The following is a 27,007-nucleotide window of genomic DNA, read 5'->3' on the forward strand; positions in this document are numbered from 1 at the left end:
CATGTGGGGGTATACACACTCTGGCGCATATGTGGAGGTCGGAAGCCAGCTGTGGAGCTGGTTGCCACCGTCCACCTTTATTTGGGCACTAGGGATTGAACTCAGTTGCCAGGCTTGCAGGACCGGCACCTTCACCCTCTGAGTCATCCCCCTGGTCCCCCGAGTTGTTGCTGATACCCAGCGGATGATGTATTGCAGTAAAGCAGGAAACTCCTGTTTTATTTCCAGACACGATCTCTTAATCATGGTTCTGGCACAAGTTCAGGAGTGCTTTCCTGTAGCTCCCGAACCTGCTCATTTTTTTTTGTCTGAGATCAACGTTTATATGCCAAGTTTCTGCCTCGAGGGCAACTTCTTTTTTCTTTTCTAACATTAATGAATTAGGATCGCTGAAGCAACATTATAACTTGCAGAGCTAAAATCATTAATCCAAAAAAAATGGATTAAGTATTTGAGTAGGATTATCTCATGGTTTCTCATTCCGATTTAAGGTCATTTTTGTTAGATAGAAATTGCCAATCGAGGAGCAAATGAAGTTGATAAGAAACAGAAAGGAAGGTTGGAAACTAGTGTAGGGCACTGGTTCCTTGATAAGTCTCAGGAAGGCCCTCCCTTCCTGGAAACACTTTATTGAAGGTCTACCATGAGGTCAGGCCGCTTTCTCACACTTGGGACAAGGCTACAAAGAAGGCAGAGAAAGTTCTTCTCTCCGGGAGCTGACATTCCTTTCAGTGAGGTGAGAGCCCAAACGGGGTCCTGTAAACGAATACCTTTGATGGGTGCCCGTAATTCCAGGGAGAAAATATAATAGTGCCTTTGTTGTATACGGGGAAAGTAGTGTGAGTGGATCAGCGATGGCCCTGACGAGGGGCCTGAATGAAGCGGCTGTCAGGAGTGAGCTTTGGAAGGTTGGAGCCAGTGGGCGTTTTCCAGACGTAAGGAAGAGAGTAGGGTCTGACTGGGGTGAGGAGTGGTGGGGAAGCCGGACTGGAGGAAGCCTCACGGGTTCTGGTGTATAAAGTGTAGTTAGGAGTCCAGGAGATATTCTGGGAGAATGTAATTTGTTGTTCTAAGCCTAGCGGTTGCTGTGGTTGTGGGTAGACATTATCTGTGAGTATTCACAAGAAGCAGTGTGGTGCGTGTTTTAAGAGCATGGATCATATGGGGTGTGTTATAGCTGAAGAAATCTGCTAAAGCGTGTTCAGTGCCACTGCCCGAAGAGTAGACTATTTCAGCGAGAGTGGGGTTCATTTCCTGTATCAGCCGGACTGTGATACGGATGCACAGATTGTCGGTCGACTGTGATGCTGGACATTGTTTGTGAGTGTGTGTTCAGATGATATTAACATTTGAATCTGTTGAGTAGATTAGGGGAAGCAGTTATGGGTGGGCCTTATTCATCAGTGAGCTGAAGGTCCACCCTGGAGAAGGCAGCTGAGCTTCCTAGTGAGAGGGAGCTCTTCAGCCTGCTCGAGCAGTCCTGTGGGTTTTCCTCCCTTTGACTTGAACTGAAGGACCAGTTGTTCTTGCCTGTCCAGCCAGCTGTCTCAAAGACTGCTGATCACAGACATCCATCAGCTTTCTTGTTCTTCAGGTCTTCAGGCTTTGGGATGGCACCAAGCCTTCAACTCTCCTGGATCTCCAGCTTGGGACATTTTGAGCTCCATATAATGTCTTATGATAAGGCCACGCTTTAACATTTAACTTTTTAAAAATTTCTAGTTTTATTTACTACTTTACTCTGTGTGTGTGCGCGTGAGCGTGCATGTACACACACACACATTCACACACATTTGTGAAGGCCATTGAAGAACTTTCAGGAATGGTTCCTTCCGACTGGATTCTTGGGATTGCACACAAGTTGTCAGGGTTGGCTGCAAGCACCCTTACTTGCTTAGCCATTTGGCTGACCTACGAAGCCCCTTTCTATATCCATCCTGTTGATTTTCTTTCTCTGGGGAGTCTGACTGATGTAGTCTTCCAGGCAAGAAGAACTGATGTCCTCAAGGTCAAATGAGAAGTGGGAGCCTTTCCATGTATTTCGAGTGGAGAGGGCTTGGTGGCTCCTTGTACTATATGAGTATTGCAGATGTTTGTACTTATTTTTTGAGGTGGTAAATATGAAGCAGAAGTAGGGGGTTTTGGGCACACCCCTACAATATCAAAGCTTAAGAGACAGAGGCAAGAGGACAAGGACAACCTCAGTTACCTGGGAAATTTGAGGCCAGCCCAGACTTCATGAGACTCTGTCTCAAACAAATTGACAAACAATAAATAAATAAATATGGGTCATTGGAGTGTTGGTTGCAGGCAGATAAAAAGATTGTGGGTTACCTAATATCAATAAGTTAAGAAAAATGAATAAAAGCGAAAAAAGTAAGCATTATCAATTCTATTTTTTCCTAGCAACATTGCAGAAAGCAATTAATTATCAGGTTTTTTTTTTTCTTAAAAAAATTCAAGAAATTACCACCACCAGCTCACTTCCTCACCAGAAATGCATGGTCCCCAGGGAGTGCAGAAGACCCAATAGAGGTGAGGAAATGGACCAAGGAAGGGGTCAGTGGCTCCGTGGCACTGCTTTTTAAATTTTCAGCCAACATGTGCTCACCCTGAGACCTTGGAGGCAGATGTCTTTTGAGAGGCAGGAGTACTGGGCTCGGTCCCCACTGGCAACCCTTGTGTGGAGTCCTGCAGGCAAGATGGGGGTCTCTGGCTTCTGTGATCTCTTGTCATTGTCCAGACACTATGTCATTTTATTTATGAATAGTTTATGTATTTATACCTCCAATATTTCCCTCCAGTGCATCTGCCTTAATTTCATTCTGGCAAGACACATAGCCTTAAGGACTTAGAATAGTCAAAATAGACAAAACTAAGCTCTGTGGTAATATCTATAGGATGATCTTAAATGGCTGGTAAAACGCCAGTGTAGACAGAGACTGCACTTGTGTGTCCCAAATAATTACACAGAAACCATATTAATTACAGCACTGCTTGGCCAATGGCTCAGGCATATTTCTGACTAGCTCTTACATCTTAAATTAAGCCATTCCTATTAGTTCTATGCATTGCCATGTGGTCATGGCATTACCTCAATTACCACATGCCTTGTTTCCTCAAAGGCTGGCTGGCATCTCAATGTTAGAATGTTTGGATTTATGGAAATTTTAAGAAGAATTACTGACCATTGGCTTTAAAGCTTTATACTTGTCGTGTTTATATTTCAAAAGAAAAGATGAGATGAAACGCAGGAAACAATTTAATTGATGGATGTCAGAACTCTAGGTGTAGCAAGTGTGCTAACATCTGGATCAGGAATTAATGGTCTGGGCTTAGGCTGACAAGATGGTTCAGTGGGTGAAGACACTTGCCACCAAGCCTGATGACCTGAGTGTGATTCCTGGGACCCAGATGGTAGGAAGTCACCCTCTGACCTCAAATGCATACAGCAGTGCACACACACACACACACACACACACACACACGCACACACACACACGCACACGCACGCACGCACGCCTGCATGAGCGAGCGAGAGAGAGAGGTAAAATAAAATAAAAAACCAGATGAACAGATAAGGATAAATAAATAAGTACAATTTAAGAAATGGGTGTAGGCTGGATTGTCCTTGTTGCTTACTGTGGCTAGGAAGAAATGCAATATATTGCAGCTTCCTGATAATTTTACACCCTGAATTCGTTATCTTTCTTTTACACTTTGATTTCCCCCCTCTTCCTCCTGAATAAAGAGCCTGTTACAGAAGCTTGACTTGCTAGGGAACCACTGCCAGGCACTCCTCACAAGACCTGTGGTTTATGGGCCTGAAGAAGTCTGCCCTACAAATGGCATCTGCTGATGTGTCTCCCCACAGACTGCCTCTCTTGCTTCACTGGCCATCTTACTAACGCTCTTCCATGGCGACTATAACAGAGAGGGAAGACAATGTGCTCCGGGGCATGAATCAGAAGACACAAACCATGCTCTCTCAGACCCAGTGGTGATAGGTTTCCCAGACTATTGCCAAGGACCAGGGAAATAGAGCAGGATAACTAGTCTTCACCAGGCCCACCTGCCAGAGGACTGGTTCTCTGACCCGATAGGGAGCCCCATCTGGAAAGGCTGTTGAGTTATTGGCTGTGGAAATCAGTTGCTCCTGCCTGTAATTTCTCTCGTCCCTAAGAGCTTCGTTTCTTCCCCAAGAATAACTTTGGGTGTTTCCTACTACTTGTGTGTTTATCTCATGAAAATATTCCATCGACTGGATATATATAAATCTTTTGGAAGTCAGGAGGATGACTTTTCATTTGGCTGTATAATCTTGATATATAAAATATATACTGGGTGCCTTGAATTCTCGAAAAGGCCCTGGAGAAAGGAAATCCTTCTCACTCAGGCATCAGAGGAAATAACTGCCCCACCACTTGGTCCATAGGCTGAAAGTGTGCTCTTCATTTTACGTTACACAGCCATAGTTTTTCCCCTTTGATCTAGCCACTGTAGATGTAATCTCTAGGGATGAGAGTTCTCCTTTAATCAGCTAACGTTTGGCGAAAATGCTAATGTGGACATAAATGCTACCCATTTTCCTTCTGCAGTTAAGCAGGTTGTCATGGCTACCACGATGCTGTGTTCCCAGTGAAAGTGAGTGCTTAGAAAGCACAGAGCTACAGCGTCTCTTCCCCCATTCTACATTTATTGGAGCACAAACTTCTAACTTAGCTAGCCACACAAATGTATACATAAACTCTCTCTCTCCCCCTCTTAGAAATCATAGCCCCTACCTCTATTGGCCTTCTTCAGATATGCCTGGCATTTCACAACTCACGCCCCCTTGAGCCAGTAAGGAAGGTACAGGTGCCCAGTTTGTTAGCCCTTATCTGTTTTCTTGGCCCTGAGAAATGCATGCCTGGTATCCTTGTTATTGGCAGAGAGTTGCTGATTGTGCCTGTATGTGTACATAAACTGTAAACCTTGGAGGATGGCAGAGCAATCAAGAAACTGTTCTATGAAAGTACGTAGTGGGGAATTCTTTTCCTTCACTTATTGTAGCATCTCATTTTGTTTCTGAGAGGGAGTTTTTAAGGCTGACCCTTAAAAGCCTCCGAAAGACTATCTTAGTCACTGTTCTATGGCTGTGAAGAGACACCATGACCAAGACAATTATAAAAGAAAGCAATTAATTGGGAGCTTGCTTGTAGTTTCAGAGGGTTATTTCATCATCATCATGGCAGGAAGCAAAACATACATCCCTTGGACAGACAGAAAGAACTCAGATCCTACCATATGAAAGTACCTACAGTTCTCTAACCCTAGCTAAGACAGACATCATCTTGGATAGTACTTGGGAAAGAACATTAATATTTTAGTGTTATATTGTAGTGTTCCTATTGCTGTGACGAAACACCATGATCGAAGCAACTTGTGGTTGAAAGGGTTTGGTTTGCACCTCCATGGAGGGGGGCTGCTTACTAGCTTGCTCCCCATGACTTCCTCAGGCTGCTTTCTTACAGAATCCAGGACCACCAGCCCAAGGATGGCCTCAGCCACAATGGGCTGAGCCCTCCCACATCAATCACTAAGAAAATGCCTTACAGATTTGCCTACAGCCTGATTTTATGGAGGCATTTTCTCAATTGAGGGTTTCTCCTTTTAGATAACTATAACTTGTGTTAAGTGTATACGAAGCTATCCGGTACACACTCCTCAAGTCCTCAACCATGAAGCCTGAGGATATGGCATGGGGCCCATTAAGATTTCAGTGTGAGCTTCAGCTGGCCTCCTTTCTTCTTCCTTCTTTCTTACTTTTCTTCCATCATGTGTTACTGTTTTATGAAGTAATATTTCTTTACTTGAATTCCTGATTCTCACTGGGTTCCAGCAACTTCATTTTCTATAGACAAGATGTCTCTGCCTATATAGAGAGAAGTGTCTGGATACCGTTAGGCTATAGAATCTATCTAGCATTGAGAGTTGGAAGTAAAAAGCACATATGGAAGTAAAAAGATATATGATGAAGTTTATTCTTTTTTGATATTTGGAGACTTATTAAAAGTCAACTATTATGTGAAAGGTTAAGTTGCAATGGGCTCTGCCAGAGGTGATTCCCACCCCCTTTGGCCTACCTAGTACTATGACCCTTAAGTTTTCATCAGTGTTCGTAAGAAAACATCTTGTATTTGGCTGAATCGTGGCAATTCAGTTCGTCTGGTTTAAGTTCAACTTAAATACAAATTAGTAAAGTTTACAAACATGAGCTAGATGGACCCAACTCCACGAAAAAATGTCAGCTATATCTTAGTTGGAGAAAAGGTCATGAGAACCCAGGATGGTTTTGTTTGGTTTGTGATCTTATATCTTAAGATTTTTATCTATGACACTGTCAGCTTTATAATTTACATTTTCCTATATTCACTTTATTTTTTTCTTCTAAACTTGACAAGACTTATTTTACATATCTTCCTATGAAAGGGGAATGAGGATTCCCTGGGTATTGCTAAAGCCTATGATGTCAGTTAACAGTGCACTTCTGATGCCAACGGAAAAAAAAGTCACTAAGCCTGTCACCGGTGCAATTCAGTGACTTCCGGTCACTGCCCACTTATCGCATGCCGGAGATGCTGTGCGTTATAGAATCCCAGCGTAGCCCTTTCTCTCCCTAAGCTCTCAGGGGTAGCCCACCACCCTTCTTTGATGAGTAAGCATTATTGATGAGTCTTTGGCAGTAACCGAGCACTTTGAAGTCCAACCTTGAGTTATGGGGGCCTTTAGAAGGGAGGACCCAGCACATTAGACCTTCCTTAAAGGAGGCTTAGACAGTGCTGTAGTTTAAAACAGGTCTCAAAGGTGCCTTGCATTATAAACCACGGAAACTGAGAACATTCACGAGGCCAAGGAGCGTTAGGATGGCACTGAGGTTGCTGGTCTACTGATTTTAAGGCTGGGGATTGAGGTGGGGCCAGTGCACTCGCAAGCCTGTGTATAGAAGAAGAAGGCTTAAGGAGACCCTGATGAATTCATCTAAGGCAACTCGCTTTGAAGATGGTTGGACAGGAGAGTGAGTCACACTGTCAGTGGCCATTAGAAGATGGGAAAGTAATCTCTATCTCAGAATGCAGGAACATAACTTGTGGACATCTGGATTTCAGCCCAGTGAGACCTTAGATCAGTGGTTCTCAACCTGGGGGTCGTGACCCCTTTAGGGATCAAATGACCCTTTGACAGGGTCTACATACCACTTATCCTGCATATAAGATATTTACACTATGATTCATAACAGTAGCAATGTTACAGTTATGAAGTAGCAATGAAAATAATTTTATGGTTGGGATCACCATCCAATGAGGAACTGTATTAAAAAGTTGCAGCATTAGGAAGGTTGAGAACCCCTGACCTGGATGGATGACTTGTGGGCCTGAGATAATAAAGCCATACACCATTAGGAATCTCACACAGGTGTCCCTCTGAGTTACACTGCCGCACGGGACCAGCACCACAGAATAATGTATGAGCTTGGGTGGGACTGTTGACCTTGGGTGCCTAGATTTCCTCTGTAAAAAGTAACAGACAATGAGACTTTGTAATATTTTGATAGGATAATATTTGTAAAGTGCTTCAGTATGCTACCTGACAAGAAGTAAAAACTCAGTCCTAGGGAAAAGTTGCCAGCTGAATGACCAGTTAAGATAATACAAGAACTAAAAATTACCATGCAGGGGACAAGGGACATTTAAGGAGATAAGATGACCTTGGGAGAGCCTATGGGGTCCTGGAGGATAGACTGCCGTTCAATTACCCAAGACTTAGGAAGGCAGAAGGCGCACTGTGCACTAAGTAGGTAGCTTCTGGAGCAGTGTTTTTACCATGACAAGCCCTGACCTTTGCATTGACTGAAGGGAGTCAACCTGGAGCAGCAGCAAGTCCTGGGACTGGAAAAGCTTGAGTCAGGGCTGCTGATCTGGGCTCCTGGGAGAGTGTCGGGTGGAGGCGGGATGATGTCCTGGCAGAAGGAAGCGCTCCCTCCCAGCTGGTTCTCAAGTGTTGCCAGGCAATTTCCCCTCCTTAAATTTACTTCCTAAAAGCTCTTTTTTCCATTGTTACAATGGGCTTTTTAAAGGAGCTACAGGCTGTACTATGGAACACAGACTCCTTTAGCAAGCCTTTCAACTTTTTTTTTTTTTCTAAAGCAGGTGAGTTTTAGAATGACTATTGATGTAAAGTGATTTGGGTGATCTGTTCCACTAATTCATGCTGTTATTGGACAAAGCCTGTGACTGCTTCCCTGAGGCCAATAGATCCCAGGCTAGTTAAACATGTCGGCAAACAACCTTCACCAGAGCACTCGGCCTTTTTCCCCTCGGCTTTCTGCTGCCCTAAATTGCCAGCTCTCAGCCTCTCTTACTGTGGTGGTTTTGGCTCCTGCTCTGCCAAGCAGTGCTGGCAAAAAGTCAGCTGCCACACCGCTGGCACCGCGACCGTGGATAATCTTCTGGTCCCTTCGCGTCTCTTGGCAGTTCCTCTGTCCTCTTGTTGCTCTTTGTTCCTGTTCTCTTGTGTCACAAAACTTGACTGCTGCCCATGACCTCAGCTCCTTTGCTCCGAGCAATGGCCAAGTTCTTCTTTGATAACCAAGAAAACTTAATTGAAAAAACAAAAACAAAAACAAAGCAGGGTATTGTGATGTACACCTGTGATCCCAGGAAGCTGAGGCAGGAGGATCTTGAATTTGAGCCTTGTCTGGGCTATATAGTGAGATGCTGTTTCAAACAAAGCAACAGAAAAGGGATAAAACTGCTTTCTTTCCTCATAGATAAAATGTAAAGCTGGACCCATGAATATCTACATAAATATGATACACATAAAATGTGTATATATTTGTTGATAATTGTATTTACTGTATTATTAAGGTTGAACATGATTTTACTTCAAATAAAAAAATTTGGACAAGCTGTACTTTAGAAAGCTGAGGCAGGAGAATTGACATGAGTTCAAGGCCAGCTGGGCTGTCTAGTGAATTTGAGGCAAGTGAGATCCTCTCTCACCCCTCCCCCCCCCAAAAAAAGCAGCCAGGACTAGCTGATCAAATTGTTATCCAACTTCTTTCTTAATAGGATTATTTCTTAATAGTTAAAATGCAAATTTGAATGTATTTTAGTCACCCTGATACTTAGCGGTTGCTTAGAAAGAAATTTGATCACTGTTTACATACCAAAGAAGTAAAATTCAAGTACTTTTGGGAATTGATGTCACATGGACTCCAACGTTTCTCTCTAGGGATTTCAGTGGACAGGGAAGAACACTGAGTTCGCTTTGATGATACTTTTTTTCTATTTGCCTCTCAAGATTGAAGACTCCTGGGGAATATTCCTCTAACATGGACTATGCTTGAGAAAGTCTGGAATAAAACCGAAGTTTCCCTGTGTCTCTCAGGCTCTCGGGTGTAGCCAGTTACACTGTATTGTGCCTTTGCTTTATGACAAGCAGCTGGGCTCCTGTTTCCCTGCTTTACTGTGTAACAGCTTCATCTGCATGGCTCCTCTGTGTTTGCATGGGATGGACTGGTGACTGGAGTCTGCAAACCATTGTTCACCGGATGGATTCAGTTGGGTGCCGCTGCTTCAGAGGAAGCCTACCTCTGCCTCGCTGGCTTGTATCTGTGAACATTTTGAGAATTCAATGCTGTGGCACATTAGGGAAGAAAATGGGGTTTCTAAGTCACTGGTCCTCAGCTATGTATTCTAAGTAATACACATCATATACTCTTCTGTATTTAAAAAGTTTTGTTTGCAGTGGCTGTGCCCCCTTCTGCTAATTAGAAAGCCACAGGGAGAGTCTTGTGTTGACTGTAGAGAAGGACTTCTTGGTGGTATCTTCTGGGCGCTGTGGATTAAGCTCCGTAGGCCTCTCAAAGCAGATGCCTAATAGAGCTTCACTGACTTTCCCTATTGCTTGGAATTTTGAGCTTAGTCATCTGTGAGGACTTCCTTTATTAGCCTTGTCTCTATAAAAATTCTTATTTCAGACAGACATTCCTTGACCTTATCTACTCAGGAAATATTGACAGACAGGGCTCCAATGGGCTGAACGCAATGACTAGACGTTTGTATGTCTGGTTTTATCCCGAGGAACTGTGATGTGGGGAATTCTGTGACGTGGTATGTTCTCTCTGCCATTTGGAAGTCAACACTGAAGGGTTTTTTTTTTTTGTTATTTGTTTTTGATCCTTCAAGTAATAAACTCGCTGAACATAGCAGACAATGAGGACTACTGAGAACTCAAGAACAATGGCAATGGGTTTTTGATCCTACTGCACGTACTGGCTTTGTAGGAGCCTAGGCTGTTTGGATGCTCACCTTACTAGACCTGGATGGAGGTAGGTGGTCCTTGGACTTCCCACAGGGCAGGGAACCCTGATTGCTCTTCGGGCTGATGAGGGAGGAGGACTTGATTGGGGGAGGAAGAAGGAAATGGGAGACGGTGGCGGGGAGGAGGCAGAAATCTTTAATAAATAAATAAATAAAAACTCAAGGTGGATAAAACCTGTGAAATGGTTCTCTGGCTATGAACACTTGCCATGCAAACCTGGTGACTTGAGTTTGATCCTTGGAACCCACTTAAGGAGGTAGGAGAGAACTCACTTCACCAAGTTGTTCTCTGAGCTCCTCACGCGTGCCCTGGAATGTGCATACCCACACATACATCATATAGGCACACACACAACTAATAAGAAATTGTAAAAGTGAGTGGCTTCCAGGAACACTCAAGGTTGACCTCTGACCTGTTCATTCATGTGTACACACACACACACAAATACTTACACACTTTAAAATGGTGCACATAATCTAATTTACATAAATGATACTATTTTCCATTATCAAAAGTCTATATCTTCATTAAAGTATACTACACCACCTAGGACCTTATTATTTCCTAAGTCGCTTTTCATTTCACAGGTTTTATCCACCTTGAGTTTTTATTTATTTATTTATTTATTTAAGATTTCTGCCTCCTCCCCGCCACCGTCTCCCATTTCCTTCTTCCTCCCCCAATCAAGTCCTCCTCCCTCATCAGCCCGAAGAGCAATCAGGGTTCCCTGCCCTGTGGGAAGTCCAAGGACCACCTACCTCCATCCAGGTCTAGTAAGGTGAGCATCCAAACAGCCTAGGCTCCCCACAAAGCCAGTACGTGCAGTAGGATCAAAAACCCATTGCCATTGTTCTTGAGTTCTCAGTAGTCCTCATTGTCTGCTATGTTCAGCGAGGCCGGTTTTATCCCAGGCTTTTTCAGACCCAGACCAGCTGGCCTTGGTGAGTTCCCAATAGAACATCTCCATTGTCTCAGTGTGTGGGTTCTGAGTTCCTTGCTCGTGCTCTCTCTCCTTCTGGTTCTGATTTGGACCTTGAGATTTCTGTCCACCTTGAGTTTTGAGACAGATTTTCTCATCTGTTCACTGAGCAAATGGACTGGTCAGTCATCAAGACCCAGGCTCTCTAGTGTTGGGACTCCCAGTGTATGCCACCAAGTCCAACATGTTTAAGTGGGTCCTTGGGTTCAGACTCTGGTCTTCCTACTTGCATGGTGAGCACTTTATCAACATCGCTTTTCCTCAGACATACAACATTTTATTTTATTTTATTTTTGGTTTTTAAAGACAGGGTTTCTCTTTAGCTTTGGAGACTGACCTGGAACTAGCTCTTGTAGACCAGGCTGGCTTTGAACTCAGAGATCCACCTGCCTCTGCCTCTCAAGTGCTGGGATTAAAAGCACGTGCCACCACCATCCAGCTTGACACACACACACACACACACACACACACACACACACACACACCATTTTAAAAAGAACATAACATTTTAAAACACATTGGAGAGGACACCTCTTAGAAATAATTTATTGAGAAGAACATCAATTTCAAAGTTAATCATTTTGTGATATTTCGAGTAACATGTAATCACTGACCATTTCATGACTTCAAAGTAAAACCTCTGATCACTAAGTAGTTTGTTCTTGTTTTCTTCTTCAGCCTCTGACAACCATCAGCTTGCACTCTATCTCTATGGGCATGGCCATTTCGGATGCTTTATTTAAATGTCACGTGACTTTTGAGTACTGGCCTCTTTTACTTAGCATTATGGTTGGGAAGTTCACCCAACTTGCAGAGCATGCTCGTATTTTGTGGCTTTTTATGGGTGAACAACAATCTTGAACTCTGACATTGCGGCATGTACATCCATTGGTCAGTTAACGGACGTGCAAACTGTTTCTGCATCTGTGTGTAGTAAACAGGCCATCAGTGTGCTTGTGTGATGTGGGAGTGATTTCTTATTAATAAAGAAACTGCCTAGACCCATTTGATAGGCCAACCCTTAGGTAGGCGGAGTAAACAGAATGGAATGCTGGGAGAAAGAAGCTGAGTCAGGGAGTCGCCATGATTCTCCCACTCCAGACAGACGCAGGTTAAGATCATTCCTGGTAAGCCAGCTCGTGGGCTACACAGATTAATAGAAATGGGTTAGATCAATATGTAAAAGCTAGCCAATAATAAACTGAAACTAATGGGTCAGGCAGTGTTTAAAAGAATACAGTTTCCGTGTAATTATTTCGGGTAAAGCTAGCCGGGTGGCGGGACACAGCCCGCCGCTCCATATTTCAACAGAGTGGCACCCAACGTGCTAATGAACTCCACGTAAAACCTGAGAGGGCTTAAAAAGGAGAGAGAGAGAATTTAAGACAGCTTTTTGCTGTTTGTGGGTTGCGTGCCGCAAAGAAATTGTCCTGACTCAGCAGCAGGAAAAAACTGGCTGTTTTAAAATGCCGGCTTTCTGGGCTGTGCCGCCATTGCGATCTCTGTCTGGCTCCTGTGGGAGACAGAGCTTTTAAATGGAGCATTTGGAGTAAAGCTCTACGGCTTGCTTGATGGCAATGTGGACTGCTGTGTGCCTGGAACTGTGTGTGGCTCAGGGGCACCAAATGGCTCTGAGGCAGGAGTGGCTTGGCTCAGCTCTGCCATGCTGAACTGTACTGGTCTCAGGCAGGAACTACCGTAATTACCATAAAAACAGCGCATTTAAGGTTTCAACTGGGCAGGACACAGGAGGTACCGTATTACCCGTACATGGTGCAACTTAAGTTTTTAAGAACTGCTTAACATTTTAAAAAATGTTCCTGGATAGTAAAAAAATGTTACAGATTCACAATAAAACAGATTCAGACATAAAAGACCACAGTGTTGGATGAGTGTACGTAGGCTTGAGAGAGAGAAGAAAAGAATATAGAGAATAAAGTTAATGGTTAAAAAAAAAGGTAAAGTCTTTAAAGAGACAGAGTACAGATAGTTAAGAGATTAAAAGAAATAAAGAAAAATAAGCCACGTAAAAATGGAAAATTCACAGAGAGTCTGGATAATGTACATTGTGTTTTCTTTAAAATTTTTGACGGTGAAGGAGCTAAGTACAGAGAGACATTTCATTATATGGACTGCCAAGTGTAACCAGAACGGATATCATGAGGGTATGACTTCAGAATTTGGGTCTAAGGATATGATGCTTTGGAGCGAGTCTTCTTTTGTTTTCACAGAGGATGAGACTCTATGGATTTCTTCTATTACAATTTGGTATGATAGACCACGCCCTCCTGAAAGGTTGTTGTGAACATCTTCAGAAAATTGCTTCGCTCAACTGCCAACTGAGATGAAACTAGCACACTGGTTATACCATAAAAGACCTAATTAACGACGCCCCCATTCAGCAGGAAGCAGTTTGGAGAGAAAAAACTGCGCCCATATTCCCAAAATATTGTTTATAAATGTTCTTTTACATTTAAAGGGGGATATGATATAGGTATGAATAATTTACATTGGTATGGATTTTAAGGTCAATTTTGTTATATGTATATGTATTTTTGATCTTGAATAAGGTGTGATTGTGTAGTTCATTTTTAAAATGTAATGTATAATTAGGAAATATAGGTTGTTGATGGATAATCATATATAATAGTCAAGTTTGTAGTCATGTTACTTAGATTTTCTAGATATATAGAGATATATTTCAGATAGGCATTCTTCATATCTCTCAAAGACTACAGAATATGGCATTTAAAATATTTTAATAACTTAGGACTTTTCATGACAATGAGACACGTCTGCTCCTGGCAGCACCAATCTACTTCGAGAGGAAGATGGGCATCGAAGAGGATCCTTATGGAGTTTGATAGCCATTTGGGCAAGAAACTGCTCTTGCCTGGACTGTTGCATAAAATGGACACAGAGAACCCGCAGAGAGAGGACTGCTGAACTTGCCTAAAGGTGAGATGGTCTTTCGGGGTTCATGACTCATGAAAGAGTCTGCGAGACATTCTGCAGGACACAGCAGATAGCGACTGAACTGTCTTTGGAATTTCATGCTTCATGGAAATGTCTACTGGATACTATGGGCCTGAAGGCTAAAGATGGATGCCCCAACGGTACAGAGGAACTTTGGGTGACTGTACAGGCAGCAAGATGTCTCTGTCATTTTTAGAGTTTTCTTATTTCTTGTTTACTTGGGTAGTATTATATCCTTCTGGAGTCTTTGATGGAGTTGAAGAATGAATAGATAGTTATAGTTTTCCTTAGTTATGATAAAAGATAAAATAGATATAAATATTGTAACTGTAATTCTTGCTTGATAACTGTTTTGCTATATGTAATTTTACTATGTTAAAGTTAAAGCCTTTCTTTTTTGTTTAAACAGAAAAAGGGGAAATGATGTGGGAGTGATTTCTTATTAATAAAGAAACTGCCTAGACCCATTTGATAGGCCAACCCTTAGGTAGGCGGAGTAAACAGAATGGAATGCTGGGAGAAAGAAGCTGAGTCAGGGAGTCGCCATGATTCTCCCACTCCAGACAGACGCAGGTTAAGATCATTCCTGGTAAGCCAGCTCGTGGGCTACACAGATTAATAGAAATGGGTTAGATCAATATGTAAAAGCTAGCCAATAAGAACCTGAAACTAATGGGTCAGGCAGTGTTTAAAAGAATACAGTTTCCGTGTAATTATTTCGGGTAAAGCTAGCCGGGTGGCGGGACACAGCCCGCCGCTCAATATTTCAACACTTGTGTGTAGCCTTGACTGAGCATCTCATTGGTTCTTTGGGATAAATTCTGAAGGGGAAGGCATGAAAGTGAGTAAGGAATTAGGCTGAAGGAGGCAATAGTAAAGTCTCAGAAGGAGAGTCTTTGTGTAGACAGGTAAGAGTTACTAAAAACTGTGGCTAATTTAATTAAAGTCCTTGATAGTCATTCCAACTCTTTCTCTCTTGTCAAACGACAAGAAAATGTGTCAAAGTAATGTGCAGATACGTTACTAGTTAAATGTTTCTTAGAAGGCAGCTTTTTTGACAGGCTCAAAAGGGGAAACTTTAGCAAAGATTTGCCTCCCCTCCAGCCCAGGGTTTGAATGTTTGTCAGAGTCATTTGGCCCTCACATTTTGTATTCCTGGTTTATGATGAAGACAGAGTCCAGATGACTGGGACATGTGCTTGTTTGAAACTGAACAGTAATGGGACGAGGAGGGACACAATTTGTATTTGGATTTAACTGGATGTGAGAGCTCTTTCCTGACTCCCCCTCTAGAGAGTGAGCATCCTAAGGGGTGGGGTACAGTGCTAGTTTCAGGAGGGGCAGATGGCTTGACCAGGAGGTGAAAGGAAGGTCTCCTGGATTTGGTGCCAGATCCTGGAATCTTTGCCAGGTGCCAATCTCTGTCATTCATTTACTTGCTAGTTCCCAGACTTCATGGTCATTAAAGGTACTTCATTGTCAGAGTCTTTGAGTACTTTGCAATCCTCGTGATTGCAGCTCATTGAAGCACCCCATTCTCCCTTATTGAAGCTTCCTCTCTTTCCTCATGTTTCATAAGATTTTCTTTTAGTCTTATTTCTCTGGGTGTTAGATTTTCTTTCTTGACTTTAACTGCCCTCTAAATACTTTAGTTGATTGGAAATCGTCTTTTCCCTCCCTCCTTTCCTCTCTCCCTCTTTCCTTTCTTTTCCTTCCTTTTCTCCCTCACTTCTTCCCTCCCTCTTTAGGTCCCTCCCTCCCTCTCTCCCCTTTTCTCTCTCCCTTCCCCCTCTCTCCCTTCCTCCTCTCTCCCTCCTCTTCTCTCCCTTCCTCCCTCTCTCTCCCTCCCTTCTTCCTTTTCCTTCCCTCCTTTCCTCCCTCCTTCCCTTCTTTTCTTCAGGTTCTGGAAATCCAGTCCAGAGCCTTGTGATGCTGTCAAAGTGCTCTACTACTGAGATACACCCCAGTGTTTTATTTTCTTCCTTTCATTTTCCATTTTCATTTTGGAGAATGGAGATCACCGTGTAACCCAGGTTGATCTCCAGCTTGTGATCTTTTCCAGGAAGGCACATCTACAACACTTAGTTCAACTACTGCTAATGCATGTCTGACTCCATAAGCTGTATTTTTGAGCAGCTCTTATTTTTCTGATCTGATTTATTTTTCATGTGTAAAGGCATTTTACTCACATGTGTTTTTGTGCATGCCGTGTGTGCAATGCCCTCCGAAATTCAGTGGTGGGCATCAGATCCCTTGAACTAGAGTTACAGATGGTTTTGAGCTGCCATGTTGGTTCTGGAAACCAAACCCAGGTCCTCTGAAAGAGCAGTCGGGGCTCTTCACCTCTGAGCCATGTCTCCAGCTCTCCTTAATTTTTCTTAAGATCAACAATTTCTCATGGGCTCTGAAACTAATTTATTGCCAGCTGGATATCCTGAAGGGCATCAGAAGTTCAGTATGGCTGTATACTTTTATGTTCCAAATTAGTGACAGTCTATGTTCCTCATTGTGAAACTATTATGATGGCCAGCTTCCAGGGCCATTCTCCCCTTCTGATAGATCACTCCGGTGTACCGGGGAATTATACAATTAGCCATGTGGTCCAGAACAGAGATTTCACTGTTGTGGTGAGAATTCCAGAGTGTTGAGGTCCAGATTAGATTCTGCTTTCTGATTATAACAAAATCCAAGGGGAGAGAGGAGCGGAAGAATGGAGTAATAAACGCCAAGCACACCGGCATCACCAGTACTGACAACTGTCCAGAATCTTGAGTCAGTAAATGCTGCTGGAATTGAGAAATAGTTTTCAGACCTAGGTCGAATTCAGATCATTGGCAGGAAGACAAGGCTAGTGATGAAGCTGAGGGTGTGGTTATAAAATCCTCTGAGTTCCTAGAAAGATATAAGGCAGTGCCTGGAACTGTCCAGCCCAGCAGTTGGGCACCTGAGGTACTGGTGGTATCGTCTCTCAGTCCTCCTAGAAGCTGGCATAGAGAAGTTTTCTCTTAAGGTCAACAGGAGTGACTCTCTGTGAAGGAAGTGAAGCCTGGTCAGATTCAGATCAGAGCTGCCTTGCCTTTGACAGAACTGCATTCACAGAAGCATTGCCAGCCTACATGAAAAGACCGGAATATTGCCCCAAATGTCTACAGGCAAGATGGGATGTCAGCTGAGAGAGTATCACAACTGATCACATAGGCTACTTTGCAAGGAAAAGGGAAGATGAGGTATAAGATGACCTTAAGATTCCAGAGGATGGAGCCAGAAACTGTGAAGACGAGCCCCTGACTTTAGGTCCTAATGGAGAGACAGCCAGCATTTCTAGGGACGGGTGACTCTTATATGCCTTGACTTTCTCCACACCTTGACCTGGAGAGTGGAGAATGCTTATGCATTGTGTGTTTCCCCACCAACGGAAGCCTCCTGCTCCTGTTGTGTTGGCCTTCATTTATCCCCATAGCAACACTGTAAACAAAAAGGAGCTATTAAGATATCATTAGGGGTTATCATTTTTTGTTTGTTTTTGAGATGTCAACTTTGGCCCTGAAAGTGTAGGTATTACATGTATTTTAAGGAGGCTTTCAGCGCAAGAGGAGTGGTAACTTCCTGGTCATTCTCATGCAGTTGGGGTGAGAGGAACTCTACTCAACGGCTCTACTTCAGGGTGGAACTTGCATAACCTCGTGCATATCTGGAGCTGATTATGATGATATTCGACGTTTTGATTTCACCTTGATAAGAAATAAGAATTTGGGGGTTATGTCTAGTGAGATTGCTCTCTGGGTGTGCTGGATATTTTTGCTAGACACAAACTAAAGTTATCTGAGAGGAGGAAACCTCAATTAAGAAAACGCCTCCATAAAATCGGGTTGTAGGTAAGTCTGTAGGACATTTTCTTAGTGATTGATGATGTTGGTAGTGGTGAGGAAACCCACTGCATGTAGTGCCAGTCCTGGCCTCTGGTGGTCATGGATTTAATAAGAAAGGAAGATGAGCAAGCCATGAGGAGCAAGCCAAAAAGCAGTATCTCTCCAAGGCCTCTGCTTTAATGGCTGCCTCCAGGTTCCCACTTTGTTTGAGTTCCTAGCCTGACTTCCTTTGGTGATGGACTACAACATGGATGTGTAAGCCAAATAAACCCTTTCCTCCCCAACTTTTTTTGGTCATGGGGGGGGGGGGAGTAAAGGCATCTGTCATGCAAAGCTGGCAACCCGAGTTTGATTCCTAAAACCCATGGTGGAATGCAAAAAGTTGAGTCCTGAAAGTGGTTCTCTGACCTCCACACATGTGCTGAGATGTGACTGCATACATACTAACAGACACACACGCCACACACATGCCACACACACACATGCATGCACACTAGGCACACACACCCTCCAAATACACAGGCTAAACAAATATGTTAATAAACTGAGTTTTGGAGGCCTTGGGAGAGAGAGTGTGAGGTATGAAGCACTAGTCTCCAGACAGTGAAGTATTGGCGCCAATAGTCCAGCATGGCCTGATGATCCCCATATACGCTTTATGTCCCTGTGAAATCTTGACTGAAGAGCAGTGGTCTCTGTAACAGTAGAATCTCAGAGAAATGATGGAACACAACTTTGAAAGCCAGGAAATGCACTTTGCCTCTCACACGGCTGGTTCTATCAGGTAGTCCTATGGAAACATCTATTTACCCTGATTTGCCAAGCACATGAGTCAGTCACCTTGGTTACAGCCACAAAACCAGGAAAGCCTTCGGATGACTGCTGAACTGGGCTGACTTCTCAGTCAGAGCTCGATGGGAGGGGGGGGGGGGTCCTCCAGGTCAGAAGCACCTCGTGAAGGCTCTCCCACGTTACAATCTCTGCAAAGTTATCAGAAGTTGCTGTCTTTTACGCCGCTGTTTTGGGATCATTTGTTCTGCCGCATCGCTTAACTAATGGAGTTCCTGTAAGCAAAGAATACACACTGGAGAACTTGTGCAGATCTTTCTGGCATTTTTATCCCAGTGTCTTAGCAAGCATCTTTTCCTGATGATTAATCAGAGGTGAGAGGGGAGCTGAAGAGTATAAAAATATCATGACTTTCTTTCTCTGTAGTGTTTGCCTTTTTTGGTCCCCATATAGACACTGTGAATGAGAAGGAGTCCTTAGACATCAGTTAGGGTTTATTATCATCATTATTGCTGTTATTACTTTTGCTTTGAGAAGTGACCGTTGGCACTGAAGGTGTAGGGGGATTGTGTGTTTTTAAGGAAGGCTCTTTTTGACAAGAAGTTGTTTCTAACATATCGAGCTATGGAATATTTGTGTGAGGAATTGGAGATCTGGGCACCCCTGTTCTTGCAGGGAGAGTTGCCTACCCTTTGTAATGGTGGCCAGTCTGTATGGGACTCAATGCAGGGATAGGGAAAAAGGGGCCAGAGAGCATAACTAATCTTTCTAAAGCCAGCCCTGGCTCCCAGGCCAATTAGTTGAGCTTGATTTCCATTTGTGCTTTGTCTTTGTTGTTATTGTTTTGTTTTGCACCCCTCCCCCTTTCTGGTAGTTTCAAGGGAAAATAATTCCATCCAGTAAGAGCTAAATGCTTTCTTTTTATTATGCTGAGCTGGGTGTGGCTACTCGATGTTGGAACAGACATAAAAATTTTATTTTATAATTTTGTATATCCCTTGAGGCATTGCTCTGACTGGGTCCTTTGAAACTGCAGGAAATAAATTACCAGCGGGCCCCAGTCCAAGAGGCACGATGTAGTTTACAATGCTGATTGGAGTGGAACCCACTCCCAGTGCATAGGCCATGTGTGCATTTATATGGACCGCTCTTCTCCTCTAAAACTGAGCACCATTAAGCATTTAAAACAGCATTCTGCTTTGGGGTTCATAAAAAGGCTACCCTCAGGACTAAGATGTAGTCACATCGCTTGTATTTTCCCTTGAACTTTGTGCCTGATGGAGTAGAGGTCACTTTCGATTTGAAGTGGTTCCCCTCTAAATACTTGGATGGGTTTTGTGGGAATGTGCGGCTTCTCCCTTATCAGCTTGTACATTTTGTTCACCAGGTGAGCGCCATTATGTTTCTGTAAAATATGCTGGTTGTTTTGTTAACTCTTACGTTTATTCTGTTTGATTTTTGTTTCAGGAGTTTGTAATTTATTTATTTTTGTGGAGTTCCAGGCACTCTGCTTGGGGTCTTGTGTTTGCTAGGCAAGCGTTCTTCTGCTGCCTTATATTCTCAGCTGATGCTTCATGTGACTTTAAGCATTCAGAACTAAGTTAGGCAGATAGGAAAATGCTTAACAGTTTAGTGTTTTTTTCTTTTTATTTGAGGTTTGCTTCCTGTCAGGTGTGGGATATTGGCCTCATGAGTCATTTTTGTTGTCTGCTTGAGGGGGCATTATTAAAACTATTTGTGTTTTCAAATAATTGCAGGTCATATAGCATTTAGAAATTGTAAGCTTAACAATGAAATTATCATTATGTTCCTACTGCCAATAAGTTGTGTGTGTGTGTACGTTTGTACACGTTCATGTATGCATGGATATGTGTATATGTGAATGGATAAATATAGAGATCAGAGGTCAATTTGGGGTGTCTTCTTCGGTTTTTCTCCACTCTATTAACCCCTAGACATTTCTGTAATTGTTAAGACCAACTTATTTGAAATGATACAAACATTTCAGTTCCTAGCCGGTTAGCGCACACCGTTGTTTGCTGAGAGCATCCTGGAACGACCTCCCACTTCCACAGAGAGTTTCTGTTGTTGATTTTTCGTGTCCTTCCCTTCCTTGGCAGTCAATGTTGCTTTTCACTGTTGACACTTTCTCTTGTGCTTTCCCAAAGTCCCCGTATGCTCTGAGAATAAGCTGCTGACTTGGCCTCCAACCCTCTCATTTTTTTTGGTCTGATATTCCCTCTCATCCTGACTTTCCTGCCTACGCATAGGAAGCGCTGCCTTCTCCAAGTGGGAGATTGCCTTCTGCTCTGTGGACCTCAGCTTGGGAGGGAGATGGGTGTGGCTGCAGGGAGGCCCAGACCACAGAGGCAGAGTTGCCAGCCAACTTAAGTGGACAAGCGTGTGCTAGCATGCAAGCAAGACATTCCCCTGAGCACAAGCCTAGCAAAGCAAAGGGAGTCCACGTGGAGTCACCAGGGGCTCAGCCACACAAAGTACTTTTCTTTTTCAAGAGCAGTAAGGGGTGATGCCAAAGCTAATCCTAGGAACCAGTGTGTGTGGTTGCAATGCGGCTCCCTGAACATAGAACATATCGCGGTCTCACAGCAGCTTAGCATAATGGTAAGCATTGGCTTGTGAATGGAGAATTGGGCTTTTGAAATTAGATAGGAGGGCAGGCTTGGAGGTGGGGGATAGCTTTTCAGTGTTTTTGGAGGCAGTCCTTCAGACAGGTGCAGGGAGTGAGGACTATGCCCCTCCCCAACGGGGTGGTTCAGCCAATAAGCGCCAGGCTTCTCCTTGGTCCTATAGCATGGTCTCTGTGCCTGTCACGAGCTGGCTCAGCAACCAAACCCAGATTCCAGGTGTGGTATTCCACAGCCGTTCTGTAATTTGTAATCATAGAAACAGAATGTTCCTCCTCTTATTTCTTCCCTGCCAACAGTTTCTGGGTGGGTGAATGTCAGTAGCTGGAGTTATTTTTAAAGAGGTGAAGCTTGTCGTGCGAAGCTGGGAAGAGGGCGTTTGTTTGCAGAGCAGAGCTGACATCAAAGTGTAGATTACTGCTCACTGGCCAGGCGCTTGTCCTATAACAGGTAATGTTTAACGTGCCAGTCACAAAGATCACAGAAACAGTGTACGCTCGGGCAGAAGGTAGCACCACCTTTTATGCTCCGGAAGACTGAAAGGCTATACGTGTCCACGGACTTTTTTTTTTTTTCCTCGTTCAAATACACTTACGCGTTGTTCTTGCCACCGCCTCTTTTGCTGACTATAATTGGACTTTGAAGCTGGGAAGTTGTATCATAAAAATTGGTAACCTTTGTCTGAGAGCAAGCTCAGCTAAACAATCACTTTCTAATTCTTTTCACAGGATAATATAAACGTTTTTTTGAGAGCTTGTGAACAGATTGGATTGAAAGAAGCCCAGCTTTTTCATCCTGGGGATCTACAGGATTTATCAAACCGAGTCACTGTCAAGTAAGTTCCCCTGGTGTGTTTTCCACGGATAATAAATATGCCATATATAAATGTAATGAATAGGTATGTATTTTTAAACTGAAGGCTTGCCGCTGAAGTGAAAATAATTGCTGAGAGATTTTGTGACTATGGAACCATCTCTCCTCTGTACGTCTCATTCTAAAATAGACTCTTTAAAAAATGGGGACTGAGAGAGAGAAGCCAACTGTAACTGATACCGTGTCAGACTCTTCTTGTAAATCTCTATGCTGGCCGGAGTGGCGGTTTATATTTTAATGTTTTTCAGCATGATAGTGTCTGGCTGCTCATGGTGAGGATATTTATTCATTATAATTATGAAGTGACTTCAGAGGCTATTACTGTAATTTAAAGTAAAAATAGTCAGTTTAAAGCACTTTTTAGGTCCTTGGAAACAGGACATGTTCGTTAACAGGAAAATGACAAAAACAAGCAGTGAATGGCACTTGTCAACACTTGGAAGGTCTCTGCACCTAGAACCTACAGCCTCGATGATTGTGGTCACCTTTCAAACAGTGAACCTTCTCCCACTGTTTTAATACTTTGGACAAGAAGGCAGACGGGAACATGAACACACATCGGCGGCTATTCTGTTGGAGTTTATGTGGGCAGTGGTGTTAACGTGTGTGTGAGTGGTTCCAGGACAATGGTTTTAAGTTGTGACAAGGTTGGTTTTTTTCCTACAAGCCTAAGCTGCATCTAGGAAATCACTAGTACAGTTGTGGTGCCAGGTAAATGTGACAGAAAAGTTATATAATTTTGAAGTAATGCCTCCCTCCTTATCTAGGCTCTTGAACCTAATTAACGTTTTTCCAAGTGAGGAAATAAATGCTTAATTCTATCTGTAGAAATCTGAAAATGGAAAACCCTGTATATGCTTCAGATAAAGATTATGTCCTTTATCCAAGCACTGAAGCTCCAGTCATTATTAAAATCAATTAGGAAATCTTAAACAGTGCCACCGTGTCATGAAGGAAAACAATGCCACAGATATTTACGACAGTCTGTGTTGTCTCCTGGCCATCTACCCTAAAGCCCTCAAACAACACGAGCGGCTTTAAAGTCTAACAGTAAATATTTCAAAGGAACAACCTGTGCCACATCGACCCATCTCTCTCTGGTCCACAGCAGTGACAGGTCCCTTGAAGGGGAGTCTGTCCACATTTCTGTTGACTTGTAAGGAAGCTCAAATCCCAAGTTTTATTGCTGAAAATATTTACTTCTGTCATATGTAGGGTCCTTTTAACTTCCACTCAAAAGTACATTTGTTTAATTTCCTTCCCTAAGACTGTTCTGAGCAAAGAAACTTTAGCCATCAAGCCGTTCTTCCCTTCAGGGGTCGTGTGAATTAAGGCTAAGCGCCTTTCCCTCTACAACCGTATCGCTTTGAACCTATGCAGCCTGTAGTTGAGAGCTAGGTGAAACATGTTTGTCGGCCCCTAATTTCCAGGGTGTTGCCTATAGGGCTTGCCTGGAGCCGCTTTCAGGAGTGGCTGGGTCTAAAATGTTGACGAGAAATCCGTCTCTGGGCTCAGCCTCCTGTGAAATTAAATTACTGACAAAGTGAAACTGGGATGGCGTGAGGCCGGCGCAACAACTTGTTTGAGTGGAAACCACAAGCCTGTCACCGCAAGGTGTGCCTCGGTCAGGGTGAGAGAGCCGGAGCCGCAGCTCTGGTTCGGCATGAGAACATTCCATGCTTGTGTCTTTGCTGGGCCATAAAGGAAAGTTCTGGGTCTAAGGCAGGCGGAGGCTCGGTCCCTCCCGGAAAAGATTGAAGATCGCTGGCAACTGACTTCCCTTGTGCTTTGAGAAGGAACTTTTCATTAAAGGAAGCAGGTTTAAAGGAAGGCAAATAATTGCTCAGCAAAGAGAAGGGTGGCTGTGAACTTTTAGTTCAAGCTCTTATGTAATGTGCAGATTCCTGTAGCTCAACTCATGCCCTGTCATTATTGTAGATTAAAGGACTCGGCATCGATTAGATCGGTGGTTGTCTTGTAGTTTCCCTCTCCCCCCTGTGGACATTTGGCAATGTATGGAGACATTTTTGATTGTCATAGTTGGTGTGGGATGCTGCAGGCATCTATTGAGTGGGTCGTGGTGATGCTAAGTGCCCCATAGCCCATAGAACAGCTTCAACAAGGAGGGTAATACTGCTGGGGTTCAGAAATCCTGATGTAGACATGGAAGGCCCTATCTGCCAGCAAAGTGGTCATGGGGAAGTGAAAGACTCAGAGTGGACCGACCTGTGACACTGTGATGTCACTTCACGTGTATTGTCATCTAATAATGACATTTCGGTGATGTATGTTTTTGTTCCAGCGGCCAGGCTCTTGGTGACTTGTCTGAGAGTGTGAAAGCATGTGGTACTCTGAGACCGTATGGCTCGTCTGTAACAGTCAATTTAGCAAAGCCGTAGTAAGCAGTTTGGTTATGTGAAGTGTGCCGCCATTGCAGAACCACTCACGCTGCATCTGATTGCTTACAGACCTATGCTGGCCTTGCTTCTCATGCAAGGTAGCCATGGGATACCAAGAGAAAGGAGAAGTAGTTCATATACTCCATGTTGTGGAACAGGAGATGTTTCTGTTGGTGGGTGGAGAAGACATATTACGGGGTACACTGAGCGTGGGAGAATTGAGCGTTTGACAGCGAACGATGAGAACAGGAACAGTTAAGGAGCTGCCAGCAATGAGAGACTGTAGGGACCCAGATCCTAGTACATTGTGTAGTAATCCGTGTCTTAAAATTTAATTTACAATCAATGTCCACCAACGAAACAGAACTAGAGTACTCTCTATGCTTTTGTAATTGTACATAGTCATATACGATCTAGTTTCCTGGGTTGTTTTGCTTTGCAGGGAGAAACTTTGTAGTTTGAAGTTTTTCAAGTACATTTGAACGATTCTGTTTACTTGGTATTGGCTCTTATTCACACACCAGTAGGTTCCATTATATGTTTTTCTTCCCAAAGGGTTAGCAAATAAACTTAAAATCCTGTCTCCATGAATGATAGGTGGAGGGCTAACCCAATACGTGGCCAGGAGATTTAGCTAACATGATTTTAACATTTTAGTGAGTACCCACACTGAGTTGGACATACGTAGTCCATGGGAAATGAGTGGCGAGGCACTCCCTGCCTAGTGACCACAGAGACATGCCACCGCACACTTGGAACTCCCCGGCAGCAAGTGTCTAGGTCCTTGTGATGGTATCCGGTCAGAAATAGAGGCACAGGGTGACTGATTATGTCAGAAATCAGTTCATCAAAAAAGTCTTAGATGCTGTCTTATGGGACTTAGAGTTGGTGCCAGGAGCGACTGATTATTAAAAGTTTTAACAGTATATGTTTAATAAGTTCTGATTTATAAACTAAAGCATATTGAAAGCACTGCTTAAACAACTTTTTCTGTGTGTGTGTGTGTGTGTGTGTGTGTGTGGGTAGAGTGTACACCTGTGTGTGTGCAGGTGCACTCACCTGTGCATGTGGAGTCCAGAGGTGTTGGTGTCTTCTATCGGTTTTCACTGAAGTCTTTGAGACAGGCTCTATTACTGTCCCGAAACTTGCTATGTAGGCTAGTCTGGATGGCTGGTGAGGCCTCAGCATCTGTGCATCTCCACCCTGACTGCTGCTGTTACAGGCATGCGGTGGTTATAGGCTAAGAGCCAGGCTCAGACCGCATGCCCGTAAGCGCATGCTCAGGATCCTAACTGAGGTCCTCACAGTTTGCCCAGAATGTACTTCACTTACTGAGCCATCTCTGCAGCCTATTCCAAATGTCTATCAAACATTTGAAAGTGCAGATTTGAACAGACTGTAAACATGTTTGTTCCCTCCGCCCCCGCAGCACTCCAATCTAGATTTGAACACTCCTTCAGATGAATTCTGTGCATAAGGTAATTACAGAACGGCAGTGCTTTTGAACACAACGTTTCTGTCACGAAAAGAAATTATTTTCTACTACTGGCTTAGAGCAAATTAGTAACCCTTTACGTAGAATATACAACTTTAAATGGTGTTGTGCTTCTGGATTTCTCTTCTTATGTACTTTTTTTTTTGCACCTGCTAGTTGCAAAGGAAGAGTGGTTAGAAGTAAAATTGGTGTTACTATTGCTCCATCGTGGAAATGATGGAAAGCTCAAATGACATTTCTCTGTGGCTTCAGAAGCCAGCATGATTTTTGTGCCCACACTGTGAAGTCCTTCAGGTTCCCAGATGGCACTGTGCTTGGATGTTTGTCAAGTGGGTTTGTGTGTATAAGTGTTAATTTGTAGTTATATCATGTAGGTAAAAATAATTTATTTTGAGTACTTTCTTTATTAAGATTATTGTTATACTTTTTTTTAAGTGTGTGTGCGTGCGTGTATGTGCCTCTATGAACATATACTAAGTGTATGGGTGCTCTCAGCGACTGGATGAGGGTGTTGGATACCCTAGAGCTGGACTTACAAATATCTGAGTGCTGGGGACCAAACGCAAGTCCCCTGAGAGCAGTGAGTGCTCTTAAACATGGAGCCATTTGTCCAGCCC

At 43.4% G+C, this 27,007-nt stretch overlaps 1 protein-coding gene across 11 annotated transcripts in view; it reads left to right on the plus strand.

Annotated features, from left to right (window-relative positions):
- The window catches only part of Lmo7 (LIM domain 7), a 192,096-nt gene that overhangs the window by 75,177 nt on the left and 89,912 nt on the right, over positions 1-27,007 (plus strand). For 10 of the 11 annotated variants that reach the window (XM_041665374.1, XM_041665382.1, XM_041665337.1 and 7 more), the window contains one exon: positions 22,352-22,458. In XM_041665374.1, the coding sequence (XP_041521308.1) occupies positions 22,352-22,458 (107 nt within the window). Of the gene's footprint in view, positions 1-22,348; positions 22,459-27,007 lie in introns of those variants that run through there. The other variant, XM_041665406.1, reaches the window with a different exon arrangement.

Source organism: Microtus oregoni, unplaced genomic scaffold (assembly GCF_018167655.1).
Source record: "Microtus oregoni isolate MIOR12 unplaced genomic scaffold, Mior012 000001F_ref0000356, whole genome shotgun sequence".
Taxonomy (NCBI): domain Eukaryota; kingdom Metazoa; phylum Chordata; class Mammalia; order Rodentia; family Cricetidae; genus Microtus; species Microtus oregoni.